At 47.5% G+C, this 13,009-nt stretch overlaps 1 protein-coding gene across 2 annotated transcripts in view; it reads left to right on the top strand.

Moving 5' to 3' along the window:
- The window catches only part of mdga2a (MAM domain containing glycosylphosphatidylinositol anchor 2a), a 289,188-nt gene that overhangs the window by 270,268 nt on the left and 5,911 nt on the right, over positions 1-13,009 (top strand). For both annotated transcript variants that reach the window (XM_052145122.1, XM_052145121.1), the window contains one exon: positions 8,640-8,804. In XM_052145122.1, the coding sequence (XP_052001082.1) occupies positions 8,640-8,804 (165 nt within the window). The remainder of the gene's footprint in view (positions 1-8,639; positions 8,805-13,009) is intronic.

Genomic DNA, 13,009 nt, shown 5'->3' with positions numbered 1-13,009 from the left:
TTCGTGAGGCTGGAACCCTGGTTTTCATTGACTGAAGCGAAAAGTCGCCGTGGCGCGAAGCACGGCCGGCTACGCAATACTCGTTCCCTCATCTAGAGAGAACCGAGGTTACGTTAGGTAACCGATACGTTCTCTTCACGAGAGGTTCTCTCGTATTGCGTAAGCTAGCTTACGCTCACGGGAACCCATTGTCAACGCCGTCGCGCCAAGCATCCACTGTATGAGCCCCAGGGAATTAAGGGGGACCGGGGAGCCCTTATGAGTGGGGAAATAACATTTGGCCGGCAAGAATGCGGGTCATTGATTGTGTAATACATAAGCACATAGTAGGACGGGAACGACAGAGCGGCGGTGCCGGTCTGTGTGGAATGTGTCCCATCAGTGCAGCTCACCAGGGGAGCTGTAGCGTATTAAACCGCTAGTAGTTTTGCCTGCAGAGCGGGCACTTCCATATTGTAAAATCTGACAAAGGTGGAGGGGAAGTCCATCCCGCTGCCACACATATGTCGTGAATGGAAATTCCGCTGGACCATGCCCACGAGGATGCCATGCCTCTAGTGGAGTGAGCCCTAATGCCCAACGGGCATGGCAGGTCTTTGACGCGTATGCAGCAGCAATAGCGTCCACTATCCATCTAGATAGTGTCTGTTTCGGCGGCGAGACCTTTGGTGCGCCCTCGAGCGAAACGAAAAGCTGCTCGGGCGTCTGAAAGCAGCGGGCGCGCAGTATACAATCTCAGTGCTCTGACCGGGCAAAGGAGATTGGCGTCGCGTCGCTATCCGGTGCTGGCAGCGCCGATAGGGAAATGACCTGTGCTCTGAAAGGAGTACCGATCACCTTGGGAACATAGCCGTGTCTAGGCTTTAAAATGACCTTGGAGTCACTTGGTCCAAACTCAAGACACGCAGCGCTGACAGACAGTGCGTGAAGGTCTCCCACACGTTTGACTGATGACAGGGCAGTCAGAAAAGCGGTTTTGAGTGAAAGGTATTTCAAATCCACGGATTGAAGTGGTTCGAAAGGGGGCTTTCATAGTTTCGAGAACTATAGAAAGATCCCAGATAGGAACCGATGGGAGCGCGGGGTTCATCCTTCTAGCTCCCTGAGGAAGCGGATGACCAGCTTCGTTTTACCCCATGACTGGCCGTGCAGGGGTTCAGCGAACGCCGCAACGGCCGCCACTACCACTTTGAGCGTGGATGGGGATCTGCCCTTATCCAGCAGCTCTTGTAGAAATCTGAGCAGCGGCGACACCCCACATGTCCGTGGGTCCAGGTCTCTGTCGGTGCACCATTTTGAGAACACAGACCATTTTGGCGCATAGAGTCTTCTCGTGGAAGGGGCTCTAGCGTGTATGATGGTGTTTATTACTCCTTCTGGCAGAAGCGACGGGTAGTCGTTGATCACTCACGCATGCAGCCCAGCGCTCTGGGTGGGGATGCCAGATTGTGCCGCGAGCTTGAGAGAGGAGATCTGCTCTCACTGGGATGGGCCGCGGCTGTCAGTGACAGCTGCGTAAGCTCCGGGAACCATGTCTGATTCTCCCAACGCGGGGCTATGAGGAGCACCGAGTGGCGCGTTCCCTGATCCTCTGCATTACCTGTGGCAATAGCGAGGCGGGAGGGAAGGCGTAAGCGGGCGTCTTGGCCAGTCCTGGGCCAGCGTCCTCGCCTGAGAAAAATATTGGGCAGTGAGAGTTCTCTTTGGGCGCTAAAGAGGTCTATCTCTGCTCTGCCGAATAGGCGCCATAACGTCTGGACTGTTTGGCGTGCAGGGACCATTCCCTGGGGAATATTGTCTCTGGACAGTCTGTCGGGCCGTCGTTCAGGTGGCCTGGCACGTCGCGTCGCCCTCAGCGAGCGCAGGTGGCACTGGGACCAACTCAGTATGCGTTTTGTCAGATGGAAGAGGTTCCTGGATCTGACACCGCCCTGGCGGTTTAGGTAGGATACCACAGATCTGTTGTCGAGCGGACCAGGGCGTGGTGACCCTGAATGACCGGGAGAAAGCGCCGCGGCGTGCTCGACCGCTATCATTTCCAGACAATTTATGTGAAGGAGCTTTTCCTGAACTGACCATAGGCCGAAAACGGAGAGCCCTCGCGGACCGCGCCCCAACCCGTGTTGGGCGCGTCTGTCGAGATGACTTTCGGCGAGATACAGCTCCCATTGTCACTCCCGCTGATACCATTCGGCCACTGTCCAGGGCTGCAGAGCTGATATGCAGGTCTGAGTCACCTTGATGGGCTGGCGGCCTGTGGCCCAAGCCCGGCGAGCGCAGGTGTTTAGCCAATGCTGAAGCGAGCGATGTGCAGTAAACCCAGCTGAAGTACTGCTGCGGCTGAGGCCATGTAACCTAGCACTCTCTGGAATTTCTTCAGAAGCGTGAGGCTGTTCATCTGAAAAGATCGCGGCTAGTCAGCTGAACACGGCGTCTGCGCTGTGTAGATAAGCGAGCCGTCATTGCCACGAGTCTAGTTCTATTCCCAGGAAGGAAATGGTCTGACTGGGCTGTAGTGAGCTCTTGGTCCAATTGACTGCAAGACCCAAACTGTTCAGATGGCTGAGGAGAACTGCTCTGTGAGACAGAAGCTCCATATGTGACTGAGCCATAATCAGCCAGTCGTCCAAATAGTTCAGAATTCGCAAACCCTGACTCCGCGAGGAGTGCGGCGCCGCATCCATGCGCTCGTGAAAGTGCGAGGTGCTAAGGACAGGCCGAGCGGAAGGACGGTGTATTGATAAACCTGGCGTCGAGGCGAATCTCAAGAATGGCCTGTGGCGGGGATTTATCTGAATCTGAAAGTATGCATCTTTCAGATCGAGAGAAATAAACCAGTCCCCTAGGCACATCTTGCGAGGAGTTTCCTGATTGTAAGCATTTTGAGCGGTCTTTTGCAAGCACCTTGTTCAAAACCCTGAGATCTAATATGGGTCTGAGGCCGCCCGTCTTTCTTGGGAACAAGAAAATAGCGGCTGTAAAGCCCGACTTCAGCTCAGAGAGGGTGGCACTTTTCTATGGCCCTTTTGCACAGAAGGCTTGCTATTTCTGAGCGAAGCATGCACGCTGCTTCCGTGTTCACAGTGGTTTCGAGCCGGCTCTCAAGCGAGGCGGCGATCGAACTGTAGCAAATAGCCCTGTTGTATTGTGCTTAACACCCACTTGGATATCCCTGGAATAGCTTCCCACGCTTTGAAGCGTAGCGCTAGAGGGTGAATGGCCAATTCAGCTCTGATTGCCGCACACAGAGCTGAACAAAATGTGTGGCGCGTTTAGTGTGTTCATGCATGATTGCTCGCAGACAGCATGAACAGGCTGTTTTGTGAGTGACTTCCGATTGGAATGAATGGGGAAAGAGTCACATCTGTTACGTGATCGCTAAGCATAGTCATGGAGCACGGGACTTACACACAGAGGAATGGTTGCTGGCCGTGTAACAGAGCGGGCAGAGAATGAGCGTAGCGCGCGCATTTGTGAGCGCATTTATTGACTCTAGCGCTCGGCGGTTCAGTAACCGCTTTATGTGAGCGTGCTCTGGTGGGGACACGAGACATGCAGTGCTTGTGTGCAGAAGTGAACACTGGATTGTGGGCACATTTTCTACACATAGGGCTGGTCGGTGTGACAGAGCGGGCAGAGAATGGTAGCGCTGACGCATTTGTGAGCGCCTTCATTGACTCTGGCCTTCGGCGGTTCAGTAACAGCTTTATGAGGCGTGCTCTGATAGGGGCACGGAATGTGTTATGCTTGTGTGTAGAGGCGAACACTGGGTTGTGGGCACTTTTTCTACACATAAGACATGTTTGCTCTTTACAAGATTTATTTGGGTCACCGTGAAAGCGGCGTTTGAGTCTGAGCAAGCGGGCAGTGTCACCGGCTTGTTGGCTGCTAAATTCACCACTGTAGTAGCCTGAGAGAAGGGGACTGACAGGGGTAAAGCTTTGACAGTGGTCCGGCGGCGGGACTGAGCCGTCGTTTGTTCAACACAGTTAGGAAGACTCGGCTGCTCGGGTTTCAGCGTTACCTTAGATCGAGGCCAGCGGCGGCGGTCTCGCGGCGGCTGTCTGGCCTTGATCGAGGCGGCCGCCCTGTCGGCGCTGAGAAGTCTGAGATTGTTGAACTGAGGCTGTGAAGAGGCTGCGTGCAGGAGGCTGATCACGTGGCGGCCTGCAGAGGAGCTAGGCGACGCGGCAGGAAGAGGTTCATGGCTTGGGTGGCTTTCTGGACTTCTGAGAAGCGGTCAACAATGCCACTCACCGCGGAGCCGAAGAGACCGGTTGGAGAGGCGGTGCGTTGAGAGCGTGGAGCGCTCTGCTTCTCCCATGTCGGCTAGTGTTAGCCATAAGTGTCTCTCGGTCACAGTCAGCGAGGCCATGCACTTCCCTAGAGCTTGGGCTGCAGCTTTGGTAGCCTTGAAGGGCGAGGTCTGTCGGCCAGTAGATCAGTAACAGCCTCTGGGTGCCTGCCTTTCTCATCCCACTCCCGAAGAAGGTCTGCTTGTAGGATCTGTAAAGCGGCCATTGAGTGCAGAGCAGATGCGGCTTGGCGGCGGCGGAATAGGCGCGGCCAACATAGGCGGAAGTCGCTCTGCAGGCCTTAGGCGGGAGCACAGGCTTGGAGCGCCATCTCGCGGAGGCGGACAAAGGTGTGCTGCTACCGAGTCCTCGACCGGGGGATGGAGGAGTAGCCTCTCTCAGTGGCGCCGTCCACCCGACCGAGAGAGGTGGAGGCGTGTGAAGCGGGTCCTGGCTGAAAATGGGCGTTCCACGACTTTGCAAGCTCCGTATGTAATTCCGGCAGGAAGGGGCGGCCGGGCGCGGGTGTAAGCGGCGATGGCTTTGAAGAAAACAGCCGTCGAGTCTGTTGGGTGCCTGCTCAGGGGCGGTGACCACTTTCGAGCCGAGGCGGTCGGCGGCCTGTGTGAGGCGTGTTAACTCCCGCCGACTCGGCGCGGGTCCTGCTGGATTCCTGGGCTGAGGAGGAGGCTTGGGAGCCTGTCCACTCCTCGCTGTCGAAGCCATGATGGAACAGCGGCCCTTATCCTCCGGCCGTCATCCGAGATGGCAGCAGTCGCGGCAGCTCTGCGGCAACTCGCGGCGTCCGAGGCGGGGAGGGTGAGCGATGCTTTCGAGGAGAGGCTCGGCGAGGCAGTCGCTTCAACCACAGTTTCCGGCAGCCTTTGTGGCGGGCGTCTTCCTCTTGCGGCTGAGGGTAAAGCGGCGGCGGTTTCTGCTTTGACGGCTCGAGTCGAGCCCGCAGGGGTCGACATCGGTAGCTCCTCGCAGAAATCGCATCCGCCCTCAGTGAGGCGAGCTCTGCGTGCCCCAGTCCCAGGCAGAGGCGCCAGATGATGTGGCGGTCTCCTGTGCTGAGAAGGGCGACATGAGGCGCAAGTGGGCGAGGCATCTTGAAAAGACGCTTCGTACTCTTTTGTGAATAGTTCGTGAGAACTAGCTTGCTTAATAAAAGGATACGTCGTCGGATGGCGGAGCTTCGCAGGATGGCTGAAGGTGGCTGAGGCGGCCGGCTTCTTCTAGCGCTGTCCACGCTTGCTAGATGCCCCTCAAGCGGCGGCGGCTTCCAGGTCAGCGATGCGGAGAGCTCAGCTGAAGAGATGAAAATCAGGGTTCCAGCCTACGAACTACGCTTATATGCACTCTAGTCACGCCCATTTTGGCGGGCTTTGATGCAGTGGCGCGCAGACGCCTCTCATTGGATCGCGAGTTCAGCCCAAGCTCGTCTATAGGCTGCAGCAGTTGCCGCAGAGCAACCTATGAGCTCGCTAGCTAGCTCGCTCAAGGTCTGCAGCTGCCGCACTGCGTTGACAATGGATACAAAAATTAAGGATAATTTTTTGGCATCAATATCTCAGAAAAGATGAATCTTTCCCGTAGCGTAAGCTAGCTTACGCAATACGAGAGAACCTCTCGTAAGAGAAGCACATTTATTGACGCAATCATTTCATTTCACGTCACTTCTATGGTACTTTCGCTTCACTTTCATTTTGAGCGTTCTTGGCGGGGCTCGAGGCTCGGTCTTTGAATCCAAAGTCCAACACACTAAAGTCATAAACAGCCATAGTACTCATGATTTGTGTGAAAGTAAATAAAAGCGCCTCTATTGTTTATTTCATAAGGAACTGCAACAAAACATATAAAGTGGCACGTAAAACTCAGTTTACAAACATTTTGCTACAGTAAGGTTCATTCTATGAGAATAGGTTGGAAGATATAGAGAGATGCACCCAGACACATGACTTAGAACAGATCACAAGTGTCTAATTTTCACAAATAATTCAATGAATTGTCATTCATCAGTGGCATAGCAGATGTTGAGTAGACAACTCATCTCCTCAGCAATAGTGAAGGCTTATGACTTTGTAGAGAGGGGCTAATAACATTACTGTCCAAAGGCACTTTCAATTTCTCATGTTGCTAAATGAGATCAGCAGGCTGTTTAGGGGAAAAAGGTCCATGGGTTCCATTAGCTGCACTCGCAGAGAAATTGTGTCAGTCATTAAACTTGACATCAGATCCTGGCAGATCTGGTGAGGAGCTGGAAAATTTTCATGGGTCAACACATCACTAATGTAATCAGCTCTTGCTGTTCTTTGGGACTAGAGTAGAGGAATTTGACAAATGTAAGTGCTACATTCAGTGTAGGTCTGAATATATATTTTTGTTTGTTTAATCTACTTTTTATATCTATATATTGAGGATTTTTATATAAATTTGGTGTATTTAAATAGATTGATTTTAAGGTCCTGGCTTTTGTGAAAAGTCCCTAAGAGTCAATAGCTCTTTAAGTCACTCCCACGCAATAGGAAAGAAAATACATCTTTCTTTTTTTTTAAAGCTATAAGAAATGTGAATTGAAAAGGCTTTTGTCCTATTCTGTGGAGTCTCTGAGGTCCTATTGATTATTCTTAGTCAGTGCTTTAATGGAGGTGTATTGAAGCTTGCACTCATAGCTTGATCATATATAAAGTGTTTTCTCTTTATCGAATGCTAACTACTTTGTGTTGCATTTTTTAAACAAATAAAATGACTGTTCTTTACTTAATTTATTCTCTGGATTTGACATCATGGTTGTGTAGTTGTATAGCACTCTGTACTCTAGTGAATATTTCTCAGGGTTGATTCATATTCAGTTTCTGTATAGAATGCATACCTTAAAGGGATAGTTCACCCAAAAATGAAAATTCATTATTTACTCACCCTCATGCCATGCCAAATGTCTTTCCTTCTTCGGCAGAACACAAACAAAGAATTTTGGAAAAATTGTCAGCTCTGTTGTTCCTCATAATGCAAGTGAATGGATACCAAAAATGTGAAGCTCCAAAAGGACATAAAGGCAACATGTAACTAATCCATAAGACTCCAGTGGTTAAATCTATATATTCAGAACCGATAAGGGTAGATGAGAAACAGATAAATATTGAAGTCCTTTTTACTATCAATCTCCACTTTCACTTCACAATCTTCTTCTTTTGTTTTTGGCTATTTACATTATTCATGCATATTGCCACCTACTAGGCAGGGAGGAGAATTTATGGTAAAAGAAAAAGGATTCAAATATTGATCTGTTTGTCACCCACACCTATCAAATCACTTCTGAAGATATAGATGTAACTACTGTAGTCTTATGGATTACTTTTGTGCTGCCGTTATATGCTTTTTGAGGCTTAAAAGTTTTTGGTACCCATACACTTGCATTGTGTGTACCAACAGAGCTGAGAAATTCTTCTAAAAATCTGTGTTTGTGTTCAGCAGAAGAAAGAATGTTATACACATCTGGGATGGCATAATAGTGAGTAAATGATGAGAGAATTTTCATTTTTGGGTGAGCTATCCCTTTAAAATCTTGACTACATAAAAACTACAATTTAAAAAATGTTCGGCAGGAAAATAAATATGGTTCATTGAAACACGATGATCCTTTGTGTCCTTGTTGTTACACTACACTGTATGTGGTAAGTTGTCCAAGAGTAAGGGCAATTATGAAACTTAAAAAAGTAATGCAACAGCAGAATGTAATACAAATTATAATAAATTAATTGTGTACATTTATAACATTTAACTTGATAATTTGCCCCAATAAAATGGTCTGATATTTATCATATGATATCTACAATATAATATGCACATGTTTATTTTATATATTGAAATACATAAAATACATAATACGTTTGTTGGTGTAACCTATTGTATTAATGATGATTCAGGCTTTACTTTTGAAAAAGTGAGTATTTTTATAATTACAGATTGGCTGTAAGTGCCTTACTGTAACCCAGATTTTATTTTTTTTTTTATGTCAAAAATGTTTGTGATAATCAGTATTATGCCACAAATGCTGTCGATTGAGCTTAACTTGTATTGAACACAGAATATTCCTTTAAAATAAAAAGTTTATTTAGATTAACCACATGAAGCACATTTTTAGTTTAGCATTTTTTCAGTCTGTGTTTCAAGGTAAAAGCCACTAGCTAAAACAATATAGTTCCTGCACTTATAATTTTGAGACTACAGGGGGAAAAATAATTGCAAATGTAAAACCTGATTCTGGCTCTAATTATATGTAGCTGTTGTTTTTAGGCTACTATGATTCATTTTCATTTTTATGTTGTGCATTTTGTTTAGGCTTCTACATGTACATTGAGACCTCACGGCCGCGTCAGGAGGGTGACAAGGCAAGACTATTGACCCCATCTTTCAGTGTTGCCCCAAAAAATCCTTATGGGAATGTGGTCACCAACCCAACTTACTGCGTCAGTTTCTACTACCACATGTATGGAAAGCATATAGGTGGGTTACTATTCTATACAAACACAACAAATTACAAGACTGAAAACAGATACCAGGGCATCTGCAGGTGTCATGTTATACAGCATGTACTATAATGAAACTGATGTGATCAACTATGGAGAAATGTATGCAAATTACTTGTTTTAATTGTCTTATAATTAGTTTTGGTGTGCAGTCAGCTGAAACCTCAGTGCCAATTTCATATTGTATGACATCATAACTCTGCTGTTCAGAGTGAGATGACCTGGTCAGTAAGCTCCATAGTCACAGGGTTGTGGAGAAAATAATATGGGGCAGAGTGTTCTGACTTTCAGGGTATTAAGTACAGGGTTCCCACTGTCATGAAACAAAATGTAAAATATTTTTAAATTGTGTTTTCCAGGCCTGAAAACATATGGAAATTAATACATTCTGAAAAGTAATGGAAACAGTCATGAAAATTTACAAAGTGAATATAAATTTTTCTGGTTGGCTCTCCTCTTAAATATTTAATCATTTAGATATTGCTTTTGTGTAGAGTAAAACTTGCTCGCAAGCCATTGTGTCTGATTTTAGCTTTTTGAGTCAGTTCTTTTTAATTAATCGGTCAAAACGGTTTACAAATTGGTCTAAATTGTAAATTAGCAGATCTATCTGAATCAAAATAATTTTTTTAATCCTTATACAGTTATCACAAATGAATGAAAAGTTTATGGAAAAGTTATGGAAATTCAAAAGTAGGGATGGGTCACGATAGTCGACTGGTAAATGATTGGTGAGGAGTTTATCTAGAATGTTTCTGAAAAAACCTGAACAAATTTGGCAAGGGCCAAATTGTTATGGTCAGACAACTGGGTCAGAGCGTCTCTGATATGGCAAGGCTTGTGGGGTGCTCCCGGTCAGCAGTTGTGAGTACCTACCAAAGGTGGTCTGAGGTGGAACAAATGACAATCCAGCGTCAGGATGTTGGGCACCCAAGGCTCATCGATGCGCAAGGGTAATAAAGGCTATCCTGTCAGGTCCAAACATACAGAAGGTCTACTGTGGCACAAGTCACAGAATATTTTCATGATGGGCATGATTCATGATTTTCATCACATCACACAGTGCATCACAGCTTGCTGCATATGGGGCTGTGTAGCCGCAGACCAGTCAGAGTGCACATGATGACCCATGTCCACCGTCGTAAGCACCTACAATGGGCACGCAAGAATCGGAACTGGACCATGGAGCAGTGGAAGAAGGTCGCCTGGTTGGATGAGTCCCATTTTCTTTCACATCATGTGGACAGCTACGTATGGTGCACCATTTACCTGGGGAAGTGATGGTACCAGGATGCATTGTGGGAAGACGACAAGCAGGTGAAGGGAGTGTGATGCGCTGGGCAATGTTCTGCTGGGAAACCCTGGGTACAGACATTCATGTGGACATCAGTTTGACTCATGCCACCAACCTAAATATTGTTGCAGACCAGGTACACCCCTTCGTGGCAATGGTATTCCCTGATGGCAGTGGCCTCTTTAGCAGGATAATGCGCCCTGCCACCCTGCAAACATTGTTCAGGAATGGTTTAATGACCATGATGAAGATTTCAAGGTGTTTCCCTGGCCTCCAAATTCCCCAGATCTCAATCCGATTGTGCATCTGTGGGATGTACTGGACCCCAATATGTCAGGTCCACAGCAGCTCCACCTTGCAACTTATAGGACTTAAAGGATCTGCTGATAATGTCCTGGTGCCATATACCACAGAACATCTTTAGGGGTCTTGTAGAGTCCATGCCTCGGCAGGTCGGCACTGTTTTAGCGGTACATGGAGGACCGACAGCATATTAGTATATTAGGCCCACGAGGGTTCAGGGGGAGGCGGAAGATTCTATTCCAGCCCGACACTCACGGCTGCCCGGGCAAGCATGTTTGTCAGCTCCGCGTCAGCCTGCGACTGAGCTGCCGCACCCGAGGGTGGGAGTCCAGCCGAGTCCTCAGAGTCAGACATGACGAACCCGCTCTCCGATGCTGCGATCGAGATCTCATCGTCGTCAGGCGCCCCAAACGAGATCGCGGGTCCGCCGTGAAGCAAACCGGCAACTCGCTCACTCCATGTATGCTCCAGCACTCGGTTGGAGTATACAAGTGTGATGGGGAGTGGGAGGTCCGTGGGGTTATACCCGGTGGAGAGGCTCCCACGGAGGTCCCCATTTCGCCCCCCAGTTTTAGCCGACACTGCCTCATTCCCGTAGGTAGAAGGACCAAGTCGGGAGCGGCTGGGGCGGCTTGCACTCTTATGAGGGCAAGCCGCGACTGCAACGTAGCCATGGCCATTTCCTCGCAGTGAGGACATGAACCATCCACAAATGCTGACTCCGTGTGGGTAGCACCCAGACACAAGAGGCAGCGATTTTTTCTTTCTTCTCTGCTGCTGAAGCTCCCAGAGGTGTATGCTCAGCACAACGCAGTGTGCGAGGGGAAGAACCGCTGTAAAGCGCCGTAGAACCAACAGCTTTGTAGACATGATGAAGACAGCAGAGGAATTCAGCTCTGTGACTATTCTCTCGGCTCCGAAGAAGAAATCTGATGTGGATGTGCAGCGCCACTCCTTTTATACCCGTATGTCCGGGGGAGTGGCATTGCAAAGGGAGTGCAAATTCCACACACCAATTCTCATTGGCGTTTTCTCAATATCAGAGATGTCTGGGCTCCGCAGGAGCGACCCCTAGTGTCAACTCATCGACACAACGTTGAGTGAGTGACAGATGGGGAACTAGCTATTAAAGCTTTCTAGTGAGCTGAAAATGACTTTAACCTATAACTCAGTTGGCGCTATAAATACATTTCTATAGTTCTTTTCATGCTCACGTTCTGCCGCTGCAGTTGTGCTGGAGATGTAGTTGCACTTCTAGGACAGTGATGATGACCCCAACGGCCCCACAGACAAGCTTGTAACTGCAATTTTCTGCTTCAGAAAGCTGTGTGCTTACAGAATAGAAGGTGTGGGACTAATTCCATCTTGCCAGGGTATATGCTCTTCCTGGCTTTTTACACATGCTCTCATCGGGCATCTGGGGATGTGTCTGTTTTGCTGCAGAGCAAAGGACAGAGACAACATGGTAATATCGCTATTTAGATATAAAAACCTACACAAGTGACTTTAAAGAGTGTGTAAAAACAGGAGATAGCAATAAGAATCTTCAATGTTCCACACTGGTATAACATGTTTTTCTCCGGAACAGTTTATTCTGGCTATAATAGCATCACATCTATGTAGGTCTTGTCTCACTTGCTCTTGTTCCAAAACATAGTGAGCTGCCTATGGAGGCATCATAGCCATGCTCTCATTGTGAAGGCTGTTCCAAAAGATGAATTATGCAGACTACCTAATTTTCAGCTAATTGTAGGGCGGCATTGCAACAAGTGGTATCTGGAGTGGTGGTGGTGTAGTGGCTAAAGCACAGGGCTGTTAATCAGAAGGTCACAGGTTCTAACCCCATGGCCACCACCATTGTGTCCTTGAGCAAGGCACTTAACTCCAGGTTGCTCCGGGGGGATTGTCCCTGTAATAATTGCACTGTAAGTCATTTTGGATAAAAGCGTCTGCCAAATGCATAAATGTACATGTAAAATGTAAGTTTAGACAAAGCAAGAAATGTTCAGTACTGAAAGGTTACAATAAAAATGGTTTGCTATATATCATTTCTGTGCTAGTTTAGTGTTACCAAACGAAATTGCACAAATAATCACTGTTTCCAAGCAGATTTCAGAAAACTCCCCCCTTCATCCATTGGTTGTGGTAAATGCTTTAACAAACTTTAAACTTACACTTAAACAAACAGAGGAATGTTTTAGTAGTACTACAAGCCTATAATTTAAAAAATGGTATGCCTTAAGAAGACTTGGAATATGATGCAGAAGTCACATGGACTTTTTTTATGATTTTTTTTGGGTGAAGCTAGGAAATTAAAAAGAATTTGAACATAAAAGAAAATACACGCATCAGCTTTAAAATATTAAATACTAGTGATTTTGTAGCTACTGCAGTTTTCATATATATATAGTCTAAGAAACCTGATTTCGGTCAAGTTTGTAATACTGTTTCAGTTAGGATGCTGCCTATGTAGGCAGTATTTAGTGAGGCAGCTCACTAGGTTTTGGAACAGAGGTCTCTCTCCTCATTTTCAAGGAAATTAAACAGAGCATGTGGCTGAATCCCAGACAACTGAGAGAGTAATA

The sequence above is a fragment of the Xyrauchen texanus genome, chromosome 16, assembly GCF_025860055.1.
Source record: "Xyrauchen texanus isolate HMW12.3.18 chromosome 16, RBS_HiC_50CHRs, whole genome shotgun sequence".
In the NCBI taxonomy this organism is placed as follows: Eukaryota; Metazoa; Chordata; class Actinopteri; order Cypriniformes; family Catostomidae; genus Xyrauchen; species Xyrauchen texanus.
This window is presented reverse-complemented; position numbering and strand designations above follow the sequence as displayed.